Consider the following 20,343-nt stretch of genomic DNA (forward strand, 5'->3'; position numbering starts at 1 on the left):
TGGTGGGGTTTTGCATGCAGAATCGCGCCTCGGGGCTTGGAAATGAAGGCGGATTATCGTGCCGACTGATTATAGACGAAAAGAATCCTATTCGTTTACACTCCAGTCGACCGAGAATTCCAACATTGAGGACGCCCTAGCGATGCGCTCTGAACTATTGATTAAGTGCTCTCCGCATCTGCAGCCTACAACTATATAGCACTAGGTTATGTGTGTGTGTGTACATGTTATCTGGGGCTGTCGTCGGCTCCTACTGTATTGCCTCCCTCTGTTGACAATAGACACACAGACACCCGCATCAGATAACATTCATCCAGCAATATTATATGCCCACCTCTTATCACTTCTTTAACTTATTATTTGGTTGGGAAATCCTTTCAATAAACATTCGAACCATTAACCCTTTTTTTTCGTCTTCTTTTGTTGGCCCCTTCAATTTTTTTTATTCAAAAATTATTTTTTAAATATTTTTCAAATAATATTTAATATTTTTTTATATACACCCTCGAGTGGAAATCAATTTCGGTTGCCAGGGGTGACCGAGTCCCTCAAGGGTAGACCGGCGCGCGCGCCAAAAAATATAAGACGCGCACCGCCCATTGCTGAGGATCCCAATTGCTTCGATCCGGCAACGTCGCTTCAAAGTCGTTTCCAAAGATGGCCTCCAAGGGAAGGATGGAAGACGTAAGTTACTCTTGAAATTATTTCCTTTTTATTCGAGTTATTTGTGCTATTTTGTGCCAATTTCGTTTCGTGTCGATTCAGCAGTTTATCTGCATCGACGAGGTGGTCGAATTATAATTTTCCCATCATTGGGTCACCTGCAAAGTGTCGATTGAATTGTCGTGGGGCTAGTCGGTTTCATGCAGGAATTTATTCATACCTGTATCGATGTTATTTTTGAAAAAAGAACGCTATTTTTTCTGTCCCCCAGTTCAAACACACTGTAGCCGGGGGCTGTTTGGTATACCAACGCCCTGTTTTCTTCTCGTTGAGAAATACGTGTGTTCACGCATGTTCATTTTATATGGTGTAACATTTCGGCCATTTCACGGGAAAATGATATCCAATTTTTACCTTTGCGTGCGTCGAAGCAATTGCTGCTCTTGTTTTTCCAAAAGTTGTCTGTATCCCATTACTCTTTGAGAAGTTTAGCTGTAGATTTCCGATGATATTACACACCTCATGCTATAGCCAGATAGATTACAATCAACGTGAGTTTTGGGAGTGGGGTAAAAGTCAGTCAGCAAAACACACGATGATGAAAAAGGTGTGATTGGTTTCCCTCGGCGTTTCGACTCGATGGAGCGTTTGATTCGGTTGGTCGTTATTGTCTTGTCGTCAGGCTTTTCCATGTATTGATTCATCGCCCAGTAATGTAGTATACACTATACAGCTCCGGGAAAAAGGAACGAAGCCGATAAATAACTTGTTCGTAAAAGAAGAAGGGGGGGGAGGGTTGTTACGTCGTTGTACTATCGATTCTCTCTCTCTCTATGATTATGATTATTATTATGATTTCATTACCAGTTTATCGGGCCTTGTACCAACGATCGATAGATAGATTTTTTATGATCTTTTTCCCTTCAATTTTTTCAAGTTAATTCAGTTTAAATTTTCTAGATATTTTCGTTTGCAATCTCAGCCAGAGTTAGATAGGTAGCAAATTGAATTGAATAGAAATCGAATCCGAGCTAAATTGCCTGCCATCATTCTTTAGGGCTCAATATTTTGTGCGTCTTCCCGATACATTTCTGTCGGCCCATGTGGAGAAATAGGCAAAAGGGAAAAAGAAAAGTATGGGGCCCTCTTGTGAAGCCAATGGCCCGTCGTGGTATCATGTCCGATGCTTGAAATAGTGTAGTAGTAGTAGTACTTGCTATTGATCGAAAAAGCCTTCTTTTCGAGTCTGGCAAAGTCTATCCAGCAGAAATAGGAGCCCGCCGAGCCGGTGCGTGCGTGTGTGTCTGGGCAGACTCTGACGCGCCGTCGCCGCTACCGTTGACCTTTTCGTTCCCTCTCTTTTTCTCTTCTGTTTGACTCTCTCCGGGTAGTATTGATCCGTCCGTCGAGGCCCGTCTTTAAAGGTACACACACTCAGACTGTGTGGGACTCTATATATTCTTAAAGGAGCGAAACTGTCTGCACTTTTTAACCCAAAACTACACACACCGCATAGACAGTCGTCACCTATTTTTCTTAACCAAAAGAAAAAAGAGTTTAGTTGTTTGATGCAGAAATAAAAAACAATTTGACAAGGGCCATCCGACCGTCATTGGTTTTGACGTTCCGCTTTTTTCTCTCTTTTTGTTACGAATAAACGCCACCTGGAACTCTCTCACAGCCAATGACATGACAAAAAGATGTTGGGGGGGAAATTGGGAACCCAGAAAATTTTCTCCGGTTCCGCTGGAATAAATCAACGAATTTTTTTCGGTTTGTTTTTCAACCAACTCTAGAGCAGCAGTATAGCGTGTAGGATGTTGGGGGTTTCATTTTTTTGGCACTCGATTCCTTGAACATTTCTAAACTTAGATCCCAGCTCTTCTTGTTAAAGAAACACACACAAACGCAGTCAGAAAAAAAAATGTTTGAGCAGTAGTCGTATCGAGTTTTGATTATCGTCATCAAAAGACATATGGCGTCGGTGGTGGTGATTCCAATTTGGATTTTTTTTTCTTTTTTGGTCAGCCAAGAAACTCAAAATCCGATTGGGCTTCTCTTCGTTCGTTACGCAGAGAGAAACGGATAGGGAACTGATCCTTCACACGATCGTGACCTCATTTGCCTAATTCGGACAAGAGGATTCTCCTGACTTTGCACAAGACCCAAACTTCAAAGCATCTTGTGGTGATGGGGAGGCAAAGAGACAAGATAGACACAGCTTATCTTTAAAAGTATATCTACGTCTTTTACAATCTTCGAGGGGTTATTTGATATTTTTTTTTCCGGGTTTTTCCAGACGGAACCAGTTTTCTCCCTCTGTAAAAAGTCCATTTTGTTTTTATTTGGGTGGCGATTTTTCCCCCCATTTCTCTGGGGGAAATGATAGGTCACCTACACGCCACATTTTTTGATCCTCTATCTCTCTCTACACCCTCCCTCAGTGGTCTATTATTGTTCTTTTCAGTGGTCTCCACGTCGCCAGCGAGTTATTTCCATATCGTTGACCTCAAAAACTAAAAGGACTAAAAGATCCTTTCAGTCTATTTTTTTTTCTTTCGGTCCCCCAAGTTTGACCTCTTGAGACCTCTATCAGGAGAACAATTCCGCCACGCCCTTGTGCGAGTTGATAAGTTTGTCCAGTGGCTGAAAATTGAGTCGCAGAAAATCACTTGCAAAGTGGAGGGGGCTATAAAAATTGAGATCCCTAAAAGTCATTCAAGGACTCTGCGCCGAGCAAGTTTGTTTGTTCTCGAAGTAAAGTGAAGGTCCTTGTATATTATCCGAAAAACAAAACTAGAAGGAAAGATTTGTGTTTATGTCTGGTGGGGGGCAGTAAAAAACCGAAAACAAAAAAAATCTGAACATGTGGGAAAATGGTAAATGAATAACTAGAGAATGGCGACTCTTTTTTCTACCTGTCTTATTTGATACAACGGCGATTGTTTTGTTTGGGAAAAAGGAAAGAAATAGGGCCAAGTCCATTGTTGTGCGGAAGAATAGGAAGCAGGACAGACCTCCGGAACAAGAGGCCGGAACATAAGGCAGATAGAGAAAGCGGATGGTGTGGGGGGGGGGGAAACAATTGCACATGTAATAAGTCCTATTATGTCACGTTGTTATGTGTTTTATGGCTTAGTGGAGAAAGGAGAAAAAATAAATAAGTCTCTTTGGGATTAACTGGACATTTTTTGCACAGCAGTTGAAACTAGAAATAGACGCCCCGAGAGTTTGTTGAGTATGTGCGTAGCCGGGGCGATAATCGAATTTTCCAGACCAGAATGAGACACGAAAGAAAAGTCTTGAGAGACTTTTGGGGTGGTGGGTGGGTGAAAAGATTCCCGATTGTGTGTGTGTCCATACACACAAGACGCTAGTCCGTCTTGTATCGTGTTTCATCATCGTCTCATCCCAGCTCAAGCAAATATTTGTCGAGAATTCCCGTCCGAATGATTTGTTCCATGAACACACACACAAGGAGCAGGAAAGAAAGAAGAATCCAACCAGTTCCGCTCCAGTCTCCCTGATCGATTAGGTCACCCGGCCATTGTCAAAAAGGAAAAAAGAAGAGGAAGGATCGGAAAATTGGGTCCGTTCAGTTCCTTTTTTCTTCTTCTTTTATTCCTTTTTGCACATCAGACCGGATGATGCCGTTAATATGCCACAGAATACTTTTTCTTTCTTTCATTTCTCTTTATTGAAATGGACGAATCAATCATTTGAATCGATAACTATTCGAATTGAATCCAATTGCGGTGTCGTCGATTGGGAAAAGGAAGAAATGGAGAAAGAGCCATTCGACATCGATCCTACCTAACGAGCCGGCACTATCCCCCTCCCAACCACTTTTCTCTTAATGACGACGACGGTGGACTCTTCATCAGACATTGATCCTGCGGTGGAAGACACGCATCCTAGGTTTTTTGTGTCTTGCAGGATCCCATCGCAAGGGTTTCCTTTTTTTGTTTCGCCCTTGATGCAACGCGAGTGATCAGCTGCTGGACATGTGTACAACATAAAATGTCATATAGATCCCGCCTCCTCTTGCCACTAAAGAAGTAAGGAAACAACAACCCCCCCTTAACAAAAAAAGGAATCCATCGTATGTGTGAGTTACTGCCGCAACTACTTTTTTTTTCCTTCTTCTCTGTGTAATCGATCCTTGGCCTCCTCCTCCCCTCCGGCTCTTTGGGTAGTAGTGACTGGACCGGCGTGAAATGAGGAGGAAAGCGACACACAAAAAAGAGCTGAGGTCCACTGTGTGTGTGTCTTGGTTAGTGTGGACTGGGCTCATTTTCTTTCACATTTTGCGTGAACGTGAATCTGTGACGGATGAAGGAGCAGCTTCTCTTTGACGGATGAAGAATCCCAGACCCCAGATGGTGGACGGCCAAAAGGAGTGAAATGGGTCCGAGTCCCAGTGTATGAGAATCTCTCTTGTGTCTATTACACGGGCGGAGGGTATTGTCTACAGTACTAGCTGTTGTGATACAAGTCTAAAGAGTCGAGCCGTTGAGCGGATGGCTCCTCCCTCCTCCGCTTGAAGCTCCTCCCACTTGTGTGGTACATTATGACTCTCTTCTTCTTCTTCACTCTAGATAGCGTGCAGAGACACACACGCTGGGCTCCCTCCCGAGGATCAATAAAAACCTTTCGCCGACTCTCTCTCTCTCTCGCCTCTCCTTTCGTCTCGTATAAATATGTGCGGAGGGTTTTTTTTTCCTTCTTCTCTTGTTCCATCCGGTGGAATTGTGAGGTTCTCTCATTTTCTTTTATCCACCGTGGCGTCAAAGAAGAATGGAAATGAAACACAAGCGCCCCCCGATTGATGTCGTCCCCACTCGTCGATATTTTATTTTTTTTAGGAAGTGCAGAATTTCATTTTTTCAAATCAGATGATTCTCTCTCCTCTTCATGGCGTTTTGCATATTCAGTCGGCATGTGACAGTGTCGCCCCTTTTTCTTTTATTGGCTACCCTGTCTGCTCAAACATACATTTTCAAATAATCGTAACAATAAACAAAAAAGGAAAAGAAAATGAAAGAAACTTTTGCGAACGAAATGGGAAAGAAACAAAAAAAAGTTTTGACGTCAGGAGGGGGAGCGGCTGAGTGCCAATCTGTCAGAACCGGCCTCTTTTATAGACTGTGTGGATTTTATTTATTTATTTATTATCTTTTCTCTCCCTTCCTTTTTTTTTTTGTTTTGTTCTTCCATCGCTGTTGATTTGAAGCTTTATCTGTCTAGCAGCTTGTTCCCATCGGATAACAAGCGGGGCCCGGAAGCTTGCGAGAAAATCGGACGAAAGAGAGAGAAAGATTCAAAAGGCAGTCAGAAGAAAAGAAAAGAAAGGACAAAAGAATAGGGAAGAAGATCGAAGGATGTATCATCACTAGACTTATCGGGACACGAAGTTTCTAGACGGAAATCCATTTGCTTCATAGTAAAAGGCCCAGCAGTTGTATAATAGTAGTAGTGGCACTAGCTCTCCGGCAGCAGCAGCAGCAGCAGCTTGTGAACTCATCTCTGCGTGTTTGATCCGGCGGATGGGAATCTTTTCTTTCTTCTCCACTTTTTCCTTTTTCTTCTGAGCGTGAAAAAGAAATAATAAAAAAGGAGAATCGAAAGAAAGAAGAGATGGAGAGAGAGAGAGAAAATAGTGACTGGTAACACTATTCCCGTCAGATGGCGTCCCGTTTCACTGGGTTTGCGAAACAAACGGGCTGCTCACGACTGGGGTGGGTTACGCAGTCCTCGGGATTGGGATCGTGTGGAAATTCTAGACTCTTTTCCCTCTTTTTAGACTTGATCCAATCAGCGGGAAACCTGACAATCGCATCGCCCTTTCTCTTTATTTTAACCCACCCACCCCGCGTTATCCCTCCCTACACACGCGTAACTATTTCACTTGTTTATTTCGACGCTCCTAATGGCGTCAAAAGAAGAAGACAATCGATTGCAAACAGATGGATGCCAAAGATGTAAAAAAGGGAGGGGGTTTCAGGATCGAATTCTTCCCTATTTAGATTGATTCCGTCTGCTGGTGCCGCCCGATTTTCTTCCCATTTCTGAGTTCCGCCGCACCCGTCGTTCCGTTCCACATGACATAACATTATAGCGTCTAAACATATAACGAGAAGGAAACTATTTTCCTCGGTCCTTGTTGAACAACTTGAAGTTTTGCCCATTTCACTTGTCCAAAGATTTATTTTTGAAAAATAGAAAAAAAAAGGATCCCTCCACCATCTTGAGAGGATTCCTTGGTAGTTTTGTACACCGACTGACTGACTGGGTGGTTGGTCTGCATTGAAAAATCGAGTTGGAATGGCGCCAGGGCTCGCCATCGATCCTCTTTTCCGTTGGGTGCTGGTGGGGTGGGTTTTGGTGGAATATCAATTTTCTGTACACTGCAAACTCATCGAAAAACTCTTTTGTTCCTTTTTTGTTCTTTTAGTTTTTTATTTATCTGCGAAATCCTCGCGGTCCCATGTCTCGAATCGGATTCAAAAGTCAAATTGACAGAAGGGAAAAGAAGAAGAAAAACAAAACAAAAGCTTTTTTCGTTTTTTTGTTTAGTGGGCAACATGGGAAAGAAGAAGCTGCTGCAAGCAGGAACAGGATAGATCCTCCTTCCTCTCTTCGTCTCTCTGCGTCAGCTCATTTTTATTTATTTATTATCGAGTTGTGGGAAGAAGAACATGCCTTTTTGAGTACGCCATGTTTGTGTGTGCGCGCGGGGATATCGTCGTTTTTCTATCCGATAGATCCACATCTTCTTACTACTTTCTTTTTCTCTTATTCTCATCTGCCCTGTGTGTGTTTGTTTGATTTTGGCAAAGAATTTGTGTGTGCGCCGGCCGATAAACGAGAGATGCACACACAGAGAAGACGAGGAGGAATAATAAACTAGGCCGCCCCCAAATAAGAAAGAAATAGTGGGCTATTAATAAACCCCTACCCCGTAGTGCTCTTTATTTCATCATCGTGTGTCCTTTTCGGTTCGTTGAGGCCACACCGGCCGCTGGAACACGATAGCCAAAGAAAAATAACCGAATTTTTCGAATTCTTTTGATCTCCATTTTATCCCCCCCCCTTTTTTTTATTACATTTGATGTAGGAAAGATAAGTGAAGATGATTTTATTTATTATATTTTTCTTTTGCCTCGAGTTGATTGTTACCATGGCAAAGAATTGGAAGTTTCTTTTTCTTTTGCCCCTTTTGGCTCTGGCCGGCGTTTTGTTCGGTCGGAGAGTGCGCCGATGGCGCAATCTGGTGTCGTGCTCCCCCCTTTTGTCTTTTTCTCTTGGCGATCCTGGTGCGTGTGCGCAAAGACCGGGAGGAGCTCTCCGCATAGACGAGAGAGAGAGAGAAAGGGAGGAACACCATTTTTGCCGCCCCAGTCTCTCTCTGTAGGGTTTTCAGGACGGAAAAACTACTGCAAAGTCGGTCAGTCGTGCCGGAGTCGTCTGCTCGGCCAGTCGTTCGTCCATTTAGAAATTTAATCAAAAAATCCCTCAAATCAAAAAGGAAAAAAAAAGAATAAGGAAGAAAAAGAAGGAACAGTTTTCTTCGTTTGGTGTCGGCTGTTTCGGTGGGGTTTCTCGTCTGTGTGCGAGTGTGTTTTTAGTGTGTGGGCCGGCAGTCGAGAGAGATTGAAAATTTTTTTTTCTAACTTAACGTCTACTAGGAAATATAATTGATTGAAAAACTGCTTCAAACTCGATCAAGGAATACATACAAAATTGTGACTTGTGTGTGGGTGGTGCCTTTTTAACTCATTTTTCGATCCCCCTGCAATTTCTTGGGGAGAATAAAAAGTCGAATATCATTATTTTGTATCGTCTGAAATAATAATCCAGCGGTGATTATCTCAAATCTTCAATCATGGCGGAGGTAAAAGAACACATTTTTAAAAAAATCCTTTTTTCTCTTTTTCTTTTGGACTTTGCGTTTGATTTGGATTGGATTGCATTCGAATTCGATTATGTGAACTAACTCTATACACACCCCCACCCCCTTTTTTTGTTGGTTCCCGGTAGAGTTTGCGTGCTCCGTGTCTCACTCACGAACCATCATCAAAAATAGTTATTCTTTTTTATTTTCGTTTTTCCTTTTCCTGGGCGAAATAAGAATACAAAAATTGGAAAGAAACTCGAGCGAAACTTTGTATCCAAATCTCCATGGTAACGCGACGGTAATCATTACTTGTGACGGTGGATAGTTGGATGGCGTGTTTCTCTCTCCCGTCTGTCGCGCCCTGTCGTTGTTGTACGGGTTGTCGTATGTGTGTGTACAGTTGTGCACGGGGTTGTATAAATACGGTACACAAGTACTATACATTGTGTGCCCTTGTAGTGTAGTGTGTGTGTGCAATCACAAACCCTCCCGTTGGACGTCTGTCGCCTTCTTAGTTAGCGAGTCGTTGCACATTTCGGTCGGGAGAAATAACGAAGCCCGTCCAGTGAATCGATTGAGGGAGTCCGCACGAAAAGAAAAAAAAAGAACTTATTTGATTTTCACGTGTGACATCATCGGGAAGGTCAAACCCCACACACACACACTGATGATTTTTGTATTTTCTATTTGGAGCGACGGCCAAAGTTCATTCCGATTGGTGAAAAAAAGGGGGGAATAGCAGCCAAAAAAAGAAGAAGTCTAAAGGACTTTTGATAAATATAGGAGAGTCCCTTTTCTTTCTTTCTGGTCTCTTAATGATGATGGCGATGGCCCATCTATCTCGGTTCCCCCTGCTGCTGCACTCGAGCTGTAAGCTGTAACTTGATTTACGGTTGGCGGGAGAGAGCATCTAGACTTGACATGAGCTTCGTTTGTTTGGACAAGGAGCCCCAAACGGAGGAGAAGGAGGGACAGGTGTTGTTGGGAAGGTCTTTGACGAACGTCAAGGGTGTCCCAGACAAGTGGCGGCTTCGTTTTTCGCCTAGTTCTTTTTTATTTCTAAAATCGTGAGTGTCGGAGATGATGAAACATATTTTTCTTTTTTCTTTCTCCCGATCCGTCTCCCGTCTCTACCACGGAACCACAAATCCACCAGAAAAGATGGGGGGAATAAGTCTAAAGATAGGATATCTCGGTGGCAGCCGGTCCAGCTGTCCTATGTTTGCGCCAGTCCCGATTTTTTGGCATAGATTCCGGTCACACTGTTGTAGTAGTAGCAGGAGCACTGGGCCGCCGTCGCTCCTTGTATTTATATCTCCACCATGTACAGACCAACCACGAGACTGTTGGTTTTCTCCATCCTATTTCGACATTTCCACCAACATTTCCAACATTTTCTTGCGTCACGACGACCAACGTATCGCAAGATTCCGGAAAATGTTGATTGGTTTCGAAATTGGCGCCCCCCAAAATAGACGCCCGTCATTTTCTGAAAATAAAAAAAAATGAATGAAATGAGCCATTTATTTGAAAGAAAATGAAATCTTAAAAACGGGTTGGTATTTGTATGTAACATGTCGGCTAGTCTTTCTGGAATGTTGCCACCATTTCTTAATGATTTTCTTTGGTTATGTGTTTGCCTGTAAAAATGTTTGAACTCATCATTTTATTATTTTATTCACCCTTTTTATGTTTGAATATTTTTGTTGCCGTTTTGCCTGAACCTGCCTGCCTCGTTTGCCTAATTCGCCTGCCGTACATAAATCCCCCCCTACAAATGCCCGGACTGGAATGACGTGTCCATCCCTTTAGTACGGTCGTGCGGATTCGTACCGGACGGCTACCACAGCCACCTTACCCGACGACTGCCTCCGAGCCGATGGTGCTGCCAAGGTAAATGTGAAAGAAAAAAGTCAACTCCGCCCACAATGTCCGGCCGTGTTGGCGTGGGCGTTGAATTATTTTGAAAAAAAAAAAAATGATCAGGAGCTGGGATGGTCACAAAAGTCTTGGGCCTCAACTTTCTTCTGTTACCAGCTCGTTTGACAAACCGTCGGAGCGTGGCCCAATCGAATTAGTCGAATGTCCTTTGAAGTTGAAAAACTTTTTTTTCTTTCCACGTCGGTCGCAAACTTTTGTTAAAAATGGTAATGTGTTCGCTCTAACCGCCTTGGTTTTCTTTTGTTTCTCTTCTTCTGTGCAGTATCGGCGAAAGGATGCGGCTCCTGGCAAGAAAGCCACCAAAAAGGGTGGCAAAGACATGAACGAGTTGAAGCAGGAATTGGACATCGACGACCACAAGATTCCCATCGAGGAGCTCTACCAACGACTGAGCACCAATCCCGAGACGGTAAATTTCTTTTCTCTCTTTTGTCTGTCCGTCCGTCCGTCTGTGTGTGTCTCCCATTTTCCCTATTTATCGAAGACATCCAGCAGCCCACAACGGTTTTTTCTTAGGTACCAGATGGCAAATGGCACACACGATATCTTTCGTCTTTCCTTTTGCCACCACTACCCAGCCAGCCCCATTCTACCTCTCTCTTCCTTCCCTCCCCATCGCCGTGAATGATGCAGTGGGTGTGCCAGTTTGCCCAGACTTGCTAGGAGCTCCTATCGGCGGCTCCTAGTTTTGTGCCTCCTCGTTTCGTTCCGTGGATCGATGAGAAGCCCCTTGTGGCGGCGGGTCTAGATCGTCCTCGACTCGGCTAAGGGCGTGAGCAAAAATGGGCACCCAGTTCTATGCGTGTGTGTGTATGTGTTGGTTGCCATGTCGACCCCTGACAGGAGAGAGGGGGCTCGGCCGGCGACTTAAATATATATTTTCCCTCCTTTATTTGTGTGTGCTCCGTTCGGCCGCGGGAGTCAGGTACACACACGTGATGTGCAGGTCTTATGATGACTCTCTAACAAGATCAAGAAAAAAAGTCCATTTTTGACGGGAGCAAAGCCTTACTACACCCGGCGACTGTTGGACAAACTCTTTTTTTCAGCTGTTTTGACTGTTGGACAGCAGCTCATGTTTAGCCTTAACACTACCCGTCATCGGCCATTTTGTTGTTGTTTTAATGCGATAAACCCCTTTTGGTTTTTTTGGCTGCCATTTTGTTGTATATTTCATCATTTGTTTTTCTTGGGATTATTTGCAGGGCTTGACTACAGCGCAAGCTAAGGCCATCTTTGAGCGCGACGGCCCCAATGCTCTGACGCCGCCGAAAACGACGCCGGAATGGGTGAAATTCTGCAAGAACCTCTTTGGCGGATTTTCCATGCTTCTCTGGGTCGGAGCCATCCTTTGCTTCGTCGCCTATTCGATCGAAGTCAGCACCGAAGAGGATGTCCTCGGCGACAACGTATGTGTCTCCTCCTTCCTTCCATCTTCTCCTTTTTATTCGGCCATCTTTTTTTTCTCTCCTCCTCCTCTTCCTCTTCTTCTTGTACAACCGCCGTTTAGCTCCACTTGTTCCTCCGTCTCCCACTGGCCTCCAGTGCGCGGATGATGGATGTGACGGAACAAATTCGATGATGGCGCTCTATTTTTCCCAACTTTTTCCATCCCATCCAGAAAAAGAAAAAGGGAAAAAAGTCTCGTTGTGTTGTCTCTTTCAATCGATAACAAACAAGGTCCTGTGCTGTCGTCGTCGCTATGAATATTTAAGTCGGGTTGCCTTGGCAACCGGCTTTTTGGGGGCCCTGGACAAAAGGCTGTGCGATTGACGGAAATAGCGCTGCAGCGGCTGCATTTTTAATGGCCACCCGAATCAATTGAAATGTTCAATAATAAAACAATTCTCCTTCTTTTGTGTGTGCAGTTGTACTTGGGCATCGTGTTGACGGCCGTGGTGGTGGTGACGGGCGTCTTCTCTTACTACCAGGAGAGCAAGAGCAACAAGATTATGGAGTCGTTCAAGAACATGGTGCCGCAGTACGCCGTCGTGGTGCGCGAGGGTCTCAAGCAGACGATGAAGGCCGAGGAGATTTGCATCGGCGACATTGTCGAAGTCAAATTTGGCGACCGCATTCCGGCCGACATCCGCATCATCGAGGCCCGCAGCTTCAAGGTGGACAACTCGTCGCTGACAGGCGAGTCTGAACCGCAGAGCCGCAGCAGCGAATTCACCAATGAAAATCCGCTCGAGACCAAGAACTTGGCTTTCTTCTCCACCAATGCCGTTGAAGGTGAGCGAATCAAATCATTTTTTGACCGGATGGCCCGGAAGGAAGGAAGGAAATGAATTTTTGTTTTGATTATTTTTTGATTATTATTATCGTCCAGGTACCGCTCGCGCCATCGTCATCAGCATCGGCGACAACACGGTGATGGGTCGCATCGCTGGTTTGACATCCGGTTTGAGCTCTGGAGAGACGCCCATCGCCCGTGAGATTGCCCATTTCATCCACTTGATTACGGGAGTGGCCGTCTTCCTCGGCGTCACTTTTTTCGTCATCGCCCTCATCCTTGGATACCAGTGGCTGGACGCCGTCATCTTTCTCATCGGCATCATCGTGGCCAACGTGCCGGAAGGTCTCCTCGCCACCGTTACCGTCTGCTTGACGCTGACGGCCAAGCGCATGGCCAGCAAGAACTGCCTGGTCAAGAACTTGGAAGCCGTCGAAACTCTTGGCTCGACGTCCACCATCTGCTCAGACAAGACGGGCACTTTGACTCAGAACCGGATGACCGTTGCCCACATGTGGTTCGACGGGCAGATTATCGAAGCCGACACTACTGAAGATCAATCTGGTACAATTTTGCTTTGGCAATTGATTGCCAAATGGATGATGACTAATCAAATTCAATTTGTACAATCGCAGGTGCCCAGTACGACAAGACGAGCAGCGGCTGGAAGGCTCTCTCCCGCGTTGCTGGACTGTGCAGCCGCGCTGAATTCAAGCCCGGCCAGGACAACATTCCCATTTTGAAACGCGAAGTCAACGGTGACGCCTCTGAAGCCGCTCTGCTCAAGTGCATTGAGCTGGCCACTGGCGAGGCCATGGCCATCCGGGCTCGCAACAAAAAGGTGTGCGAAGTTCCGTTCAACTCGACCAACAAGTACCAGGTGTCGCTGCACGACAATGAGGACAAGAACGACGGCCGTTACTTTTTGGCCATGAAGGGAGCGCCCGAGCGCATCCTGGACGTTTGCTCGACCATCCTGCTCAACGGCGTTGAGAAGCCGCTGGACAACGAGATGAGGGACGCTTTCAACACGGCCTACATGGAGCTGGGCGGTCTCGGCGAGCGAGTCCTGGGCTTTTGCGACACTCTCCTGCCCCTGGACAAGTTCCCCAAGGGATACGCTTTCAACGCTGACGATCCCAACTTCCCGCTGACTGGACTCCGCTTCGTCGGACTCATTTCCATGATTGATCCGCCCCGCGCTGCCGTTCCCGACGCCGTCGCCAAGTGCCGTTCCGCCGGAATTAAAGGTAAAAAAACGAAACTTTCTTCTTTGATTCCTTTCCGCATTGAGCCCATCGTTTGACGACTTTCTTTTGTTTTTTTTCTTGATCCTTTGAAGTCATCATGGTGACTGGTGACCACCCCATCACTGCCAAAGCCATCGCCAAATCCGTCGGCATTATCTCTGAGGGTAACGAAACGGTCGAGGACATGGCCCAGCGGCTCAACATCCCCGTCGAGGAAGTGGACAAGCGTCTGGCTAAGGCGGCCGTCGTTCACGGCGGTGAGCTCCGAGACATGGACAGCGACGATTTGGACGACGTTCTACGCAACCACACTGAAATTGTCTTTGCCCGCACGTCGCCCCAGCAGAAGCTCATCATCGTCGAGGGTTGCCAGCGGCTGGGCGCCATCGTGGCCGTCACTGGTGACGGTGTCAACGATTCGCCCGCTCTCAAGAAGGCCGACATTGGTACGTGATGCTGCCAGCTCAATGGGGGAGGAAACGACACGATCGATTTTCTTCTTCTTCTTCTTCTTCTTGTTTGGTTGACATTTTCCTTATTTGACTTTGCTCCTTGTGTGTCTGTGTGTAGGTGTTGCTATGGGTATCGCCGGCTCTGACGTCTCGAAACAGGCGGCCGACATGATTTTGTTGGACGACAACTTTGCCTCGATCGTGACGGGCGTCGAGGAGGGCCGTCTCATCTTTGACAATTTGAAGAAATCCATCGCCTACACGCTGACTTCCAACATCCCCGAGATCTCGCCCTTTTTGCTCTTCATCTGCTGCGACATCCCACTGCCGCTGGGCACCGTCACCATCTTGTGCATCGATTTGGGTACCGACATGGTAAGACTTGATCTTTATTACTTCCCGTCTACTACACTTGTTTCTAAGATAACCTCTCAATCAAACACCAATGCCCTCCAGCTAGGCTATTTCCATTTTATCTCTTGAAACAAAATTCAAAAATTTAAAAATAACGAAACTCAAAATTTTGCGGGAAATTTTAAAAATGAAAATGAAAATCCCCAAAAAATCCCGAAATATTTCCCCCCGACCTCCGATTAGGTTCCGGCCATTTCTTTGGCTTACGAATCGGCCGAGAATGACATCATGAAGCGGCCACCCCGTTGTCCCAAAAAGGATAAATTAGTCAATGAAAGGTATTGGCCCAGTGATTGCGGGAAAGGTTTGAAAGGTTTGCTTTGATCTCTTGGTGGGGATGGCGATTGTGCGAGTGAGATTAAGAGTTGTAATTACAAAAACAAACAAAAATCCCCCAATCTACTGGGAAATTAATCATTAACGAAATAACATTCCCAGCGTGTGTGTGTGTGTTTTACGTGTTGTGCGAGTGAAAGAGAGAAAGTGTTGGGATGGATGGCTGTGTGCAAAGCAATTAGGAAAGAAATGATGCAGAAGGAGAAAACCACAGGTCAGGTCAGTGTTGGTGCATGGCTCCGCCCTCTTGTCCTCCCCCCATTGGCGATGTTAATCCGGAACGCGATATCTGTTCCCTCCCCCTTCTTGGATGTCCACAATATCAATGGTTGGCAACGAGTGCAGCAGACACAACAGCAGCTCGGCAAAAAGACAAGAAAAAATCACGAACGGACACGCCGGGGGGCGCTTCCTTTATTCTTTTATTTGTGCACTGTGGCCGGATCACACACACTTAATATTGGATGTCGTTGTGGCCTGATTGGTGCCTCCCACATTCTCACCCCCCCACCCACCCCTCTTTCCACCACTCGTTTGATGGATCGTCGCCAACTGGAACGTATCAGAAACGGACCAAATTCCCCCGAAAAAAGAGAAAAGGAAACAAAATCACGGATGATTTTTCTTTTTTTGGTGTGTCATGTCTGTTCATGTGTTAATTTGCACGGCCGCTGCCGCTCAGTGTCACCGCTCCGTGTTTCCCCAATTATTTAATTTAATTTAATTCTTTTTACAATCTCGGAAAGAAAAAGAAGAAAACGTTTTATGATTTCTTTGGGTTTTTTCTATTCCAAATTTCTTTTCGTTCTTTTCCCCTTTTGATCGTTCCCAATCCGTTGAGCTCTCATAGAAAAGAAAGATGTTATATTTTTGTCTTTTTTTAGTTCGGGCCCACCCAATCCGTTCGATTCCCTCCTCTTGCAGTTGAATCAGACGAAGCATGTGATCTACTCAATGTATCTTCTATACGTTCAAGGAAAAAGTAGACTGGGATTATTAATAAGCGAATGGGAGCGCTGGATCAGCTTTGATTTCTTTCCGGGGCCAACACACATATGTTTCGAGGATCCCTATATACATATATCTTATTTTATATATATATATACATATAAATAATTGCATTTTGCCGGCCCGGTTGATTGTGTTTCTCTAAATATATATCCCCATATCTTCTTCTCTTTTCACCCTCTTTCTCTCTTTTTCATTTGTTATTAATTATGATTTTGTTTTTTTTATTTTTTGACATTTCTGTCCGTCCTCTTGTGTGCGCGTCTGTGTGAATATTGTGCCACACCCGGTTCTTTTCTTGGTTGTTTTGATCCGTCAACCCGCAACACACATCCACCACCACCAACTACCAGGTCCCAGCTATTTCCCTAGCCTACGAGGAGGCCGAATCGGATATCATGAAACGTCGGCCGAGAAATCCATTCACCGACAAACTGGTGAACGAAAGGTAAGACACCCAACAGCCACCAACACAAAATTCAAAACACACAAACCAAATTGGAAAAGTCTCTTCTCTCCCCGCCAACCACATCACGAAACCGGGAAAACCAAATTTTTATGATTTTTATCTTCAATTCTTCTTCTTCTTCTTTGATCTGATTCTTTCTTTCCTATCCCCCTTTTTTCTTCCTTATTACTACATCTCAGTGTGTCTGCTGTTGATATTTCCTCAGATATTATTAGTTTACATTAGTTTTTTGGCATGTTTGTGTGCGTGTGTGTGTGGGGCTGGTGTTATAGTTGATCAGAAAGTTTTCCATTTTTATTCTTACGTTCCACATCCGCTTTTGTCGTTCGCTTTGGGCAGACAATTTTTAAAAACAAAACCAAAAATTAGAAAAACAAAAACAGCACGGACAATTTTTTGAATCGAACATTTTCCCGCCAAAGGTAAGTGTGACTCCCCTTTAAAGAAAAAAAAGTCCACACCCGTTAGTTGACGTCGAGTTTTGCACACGGTAGAATTGGAAAACGCGGGGCCGTTTGTTCGGGGTTTGGGGTGTGATTGGTAGTTGAATCCCCCGTACAGATTTTTATCCAAGAGACGAGTCGAAATGAAGTTTGCTAGTGTTACACTTAGCTTTTTTGTTTGAGAGAGATGATGACGGACAATGAGAATTGTATCTCGGTGTCCTGTGCTCCCGTACACTTAGGTGCCTGCCATCTCTTTGGCCTACGAGGCTGCCGAGTCCGATATCATGAAGCGCCAGCCACGCAATCCTTTCACCGATAAGCTCGTCAATTACAGGTAACGTTGCTCAAAAAATCAATCAAAAGTAACGAGAAGAAGACCAAAAAAAAAAAAAGTTCAACAACAATTTTCTTTGAATCTTTGGTTTTGATCTTATGATTTGAACTTTATCTTTTATTTTTGTTTGGGCGGGAAATTTAAATTGTGGTAATAAAACATTGGAGGGCGATTAGGAGGGTTGATGGGCGGTCGATTTGAAATTCAAATGATTTTTAAGTGATTTAAGATCGTCTGCTCTCTCTGACGAATCATACATGAGGAAAAGGTAATATCAGCAACACACGCTCTCTCTCTTTATCTATCTCGTCGGCTTTCTTAACATTTTACCCCCCTGTGGAACAATCGATATATTCTGGTGGGTTCTTTTTGGCACACGTTTTTTTCTTCCTTTCATCTTCTTCCGTTTGATTTTTTCTATCTCGTGCGGTGGCTTCTCTCTTTCTTCTCATCTACTTCATCTTCTTTTATTTCTATTGGTAGAAATTGTTTTTCTTTTTTTAGTTTCGTGATTGGTTTGTGCTCTTTTCTGTCCGTCATAGACTTGCTCACATTTAATTCCTTTTGGAAGTAGTCCCGTTGAAAAATTTAAATAACTATCAAATTGAATTTGAAATTTCAATATCACTAAAAAAAACACTCGATGAGCATTTTGAAAACTAAACAAATTCTAAATCAAAACATTTTGGATGATAATTATTTTGAAAAGTCGAGAGATTGAAAGCTGTCCAAACAGCTGGATGGAACACTCGACTTTTCTTGTATTTTTTTTTTGTTTGATCTCTTGACAATTTGAATTTGAAACGAAAATGTGATGATTTATTGATTGATTGATTCCTGTTGCGACTGCCTTTTCAACTTGCTTTTTCCCTTGATGTATTCAAAAAGGCTGATTTCCATGGCCTACGGCCAAGTCGGCATGATCCAAGCATCAGCTGGCTTCTTTGTCTACTTTGTCATCATGGCCGAAAACGGATTCCGGCCCGACTTGCTCTTCGGCATCCGCAAGAACTGGGACTCGCGTGCCGTCAATGATCTCCAGGACTCGTACGGACAAGAATGGGTAAAAATTGAATTTCCCTCCCTACTTCCCTCCTTTTTGATCATTTGAGTTTGTCTGGCTTTCGGCCTCGCAAATTTCCAAAAGCAATCCGTCACGTTGCGCAACAACGGCAATATTGAATTTCTCTCCTTATTGACAGACTTACGACGCCCGTAAGCAATTGGAATACACCTGCCACACGGCCTTTTTCGTGTCGATCGTCGTGGTGCAGTGGGCCGATTTGATTATTTGCAAGACCCGACGCAACTCGATCGTCCACCAGGGTGAGTTTTGGAATGGCTGGATTAACTTTTACCTTTTAGTATTTTGTTGTAACGTCATTAATTATTATTTTCTTTTCTTTTCCAGGCATGCGCAATCACGTCCTCAACTTTGGCCTCCTGTTCGAGACGGCCATGGCAGCCTTCCTTTCGTACACGCCCGGCATGGACAAGGGTCTACGCATGTACCCTTTGAAGTGAGTGGTCGTTTCTTAGACGCCCCGCCATTCCGGCATTTACCGTCGTCTTTGATCTGTTTGATCATTAATTTGGCTCTCCCACTTATTCTTTCTTTTCTTTCTCTCTCTCTTTCTCTCCTCGCAGGATCAATTGGTGGCTGCCGGCCATTCCTTTCTCGATATTGATCTTCGTCTACGACGAGTGCCGTAAATTCATCCTGCGTCGCAATCCAGGCGGATGGGTCGAGCGAGAGACGTACTATTAGAAAACGTCCGGAGAAGCCAAGCGACAAAAGGGGAAGAAATGAGAAGAAAGAGCAGCAACACTCGACCGTCATCAAGAGGCGAAGCTTACAGCGTTGCGACCTGCCAATTCATTTAATTAGCGAAAAATTGAAGGATCCCTCCACCTCCCGCCACCCCACACACACCGCCCCCCTCCACACCGCCCTCTTTGAATCTCTTAAAACGAAAGGGTATTTTTTTCATTTCATTTCTCTTTTTTAAATTAAAAGCTGAAATTCGCTATGACACATTTTCACACACACACACACGGTGGGTTCAAACAAAAAAAGAAAACAATAAGTTAAATTTAACACCCACATCGCATTTTTTGACACAATTGTCTCTCGCTGTCGGTCGGGACTCTAATCGCAGTGCAATTTTGGGACTGGACCGACTTGATGGCGTTTGTCATTTGTTTTTTCTCTCTTTCTCTCTCTGGCCCACCACCCACCTCCCTCCTGAATCTCTGAAATTCTTTTGCAGGTAGACAATAACAAAGAAGTAAAAAACAAAAAAGAAATGAAGAAACCAGAAAAAAAAATAATCATGACGCCAATCTTTTGAGTGTGTACAGAGGGACGTACTTGCGTTGTTGGTTGTTGTTTTTATTAATGATCATGTTTTTTTTTGTGTGTGTTTTCTATGGCTTTCGATTAATTTTTCTTTCTTTTTTTTTAAATCACGGAAGAAAATTTGAATCTCCCGCGCTGTCCCCGAAAAAAAAATTTACCCGATGACCTTAAAAAAAATCCGACTCCCACCGACACCCCACCCACCTTTATAATTTCTCTTTTCATTTGATCATTTCAAAAATGCCGGATGTGTTCCCCCTCCCCCAATCAAATGCTTATTTGTCTCCCTCTATCGCTTTCCATGCAAAAATTCTGTCGTGTCTTTTTCTGTCTCTCTCTTTCTATATCTCTTCTTTCCCCCGACTATTTCTTTCTCCATCATCTCCAATTTCACACAGCGTTTCATCCGACATATTTTGGGAGGGGAGGAACTTGGAAGCTCTTTTTTTTTGTCCTTTTTAGAAACAAAACAAAATACGAAATAATCGAACGTAATGTTTTACGCCATGTCAACTGGGGAGGGCGAGAGGAAAACAGC

The 20,343-nt window shown here is 44.4% G+C and overlaps 1 protein-coding gene across 10 annotated transcripts; it reads left to right on the top strand.

Moving 5' to 3' along the window:
• The first annotated feature begins 555 nt into the window (after positions 1-555).
• Positions 556-19,766, top strand: LOC124198676 (sodium/potassium-transporting ATPase subunit alpha-B-like). 10 transcript variants are annotated; one of them, XM_046594638.1, is made up of 14 exons: positions 556-684; positions 10,373-10,453; positions 10,764-10,910; positions 11,707-11,910; positions 12,370-12,736; positions 12,834-13,301; positions 13,373-13,987; positions 14,080-14,433; positions 14,558-14,814; positions 15,037-15,131; positions 18,335-18,509; positions 18,649-18,772; positions 18,858-18,966; positions 19,094-19,766. In XM_046594638.1, exons 1-14 carry the CDS (start codon positions 658-660, stop codon positions 19,212-19,214), a joined length of 3,144 nt encoding a protein of 1,047 aa, XP_046450594.1. In that variant the 5' UTR covers positions 556-657; the 3' UTR covers positions 19,215-19,766. The 10 variants fall into 10 exon arrangements, with proteins under 10 accessions (XP_046450594.1, XP_046450592.1, XP_046450593.1 ...); XM_046594636.1 differs by lacking the exon at positions 15,037-15,131 and adding an exon at positions 16,551-16,645; XM_046594637.1 differs by lacking the exon at positions 15,037-15,131 and adding an exon at positions 17,352-17,446.
• Positions 19,767-20,343: the final 577 nt, after the last annotated feature.

The sequence above is a fragment of the Daphnia pulex genome, chromosome 7, assembly GCF_021134715.1.
Source record: "Daphnia pulex isolate KAP4 chromosome 7, ASM2113471v1".
Lineage (NCBI taxonomy): Eukaryota > Metazoa > Arthropoda > Branchiopoda > Diplostraca > Daphniidae > Daphnia > Daphnia pulex.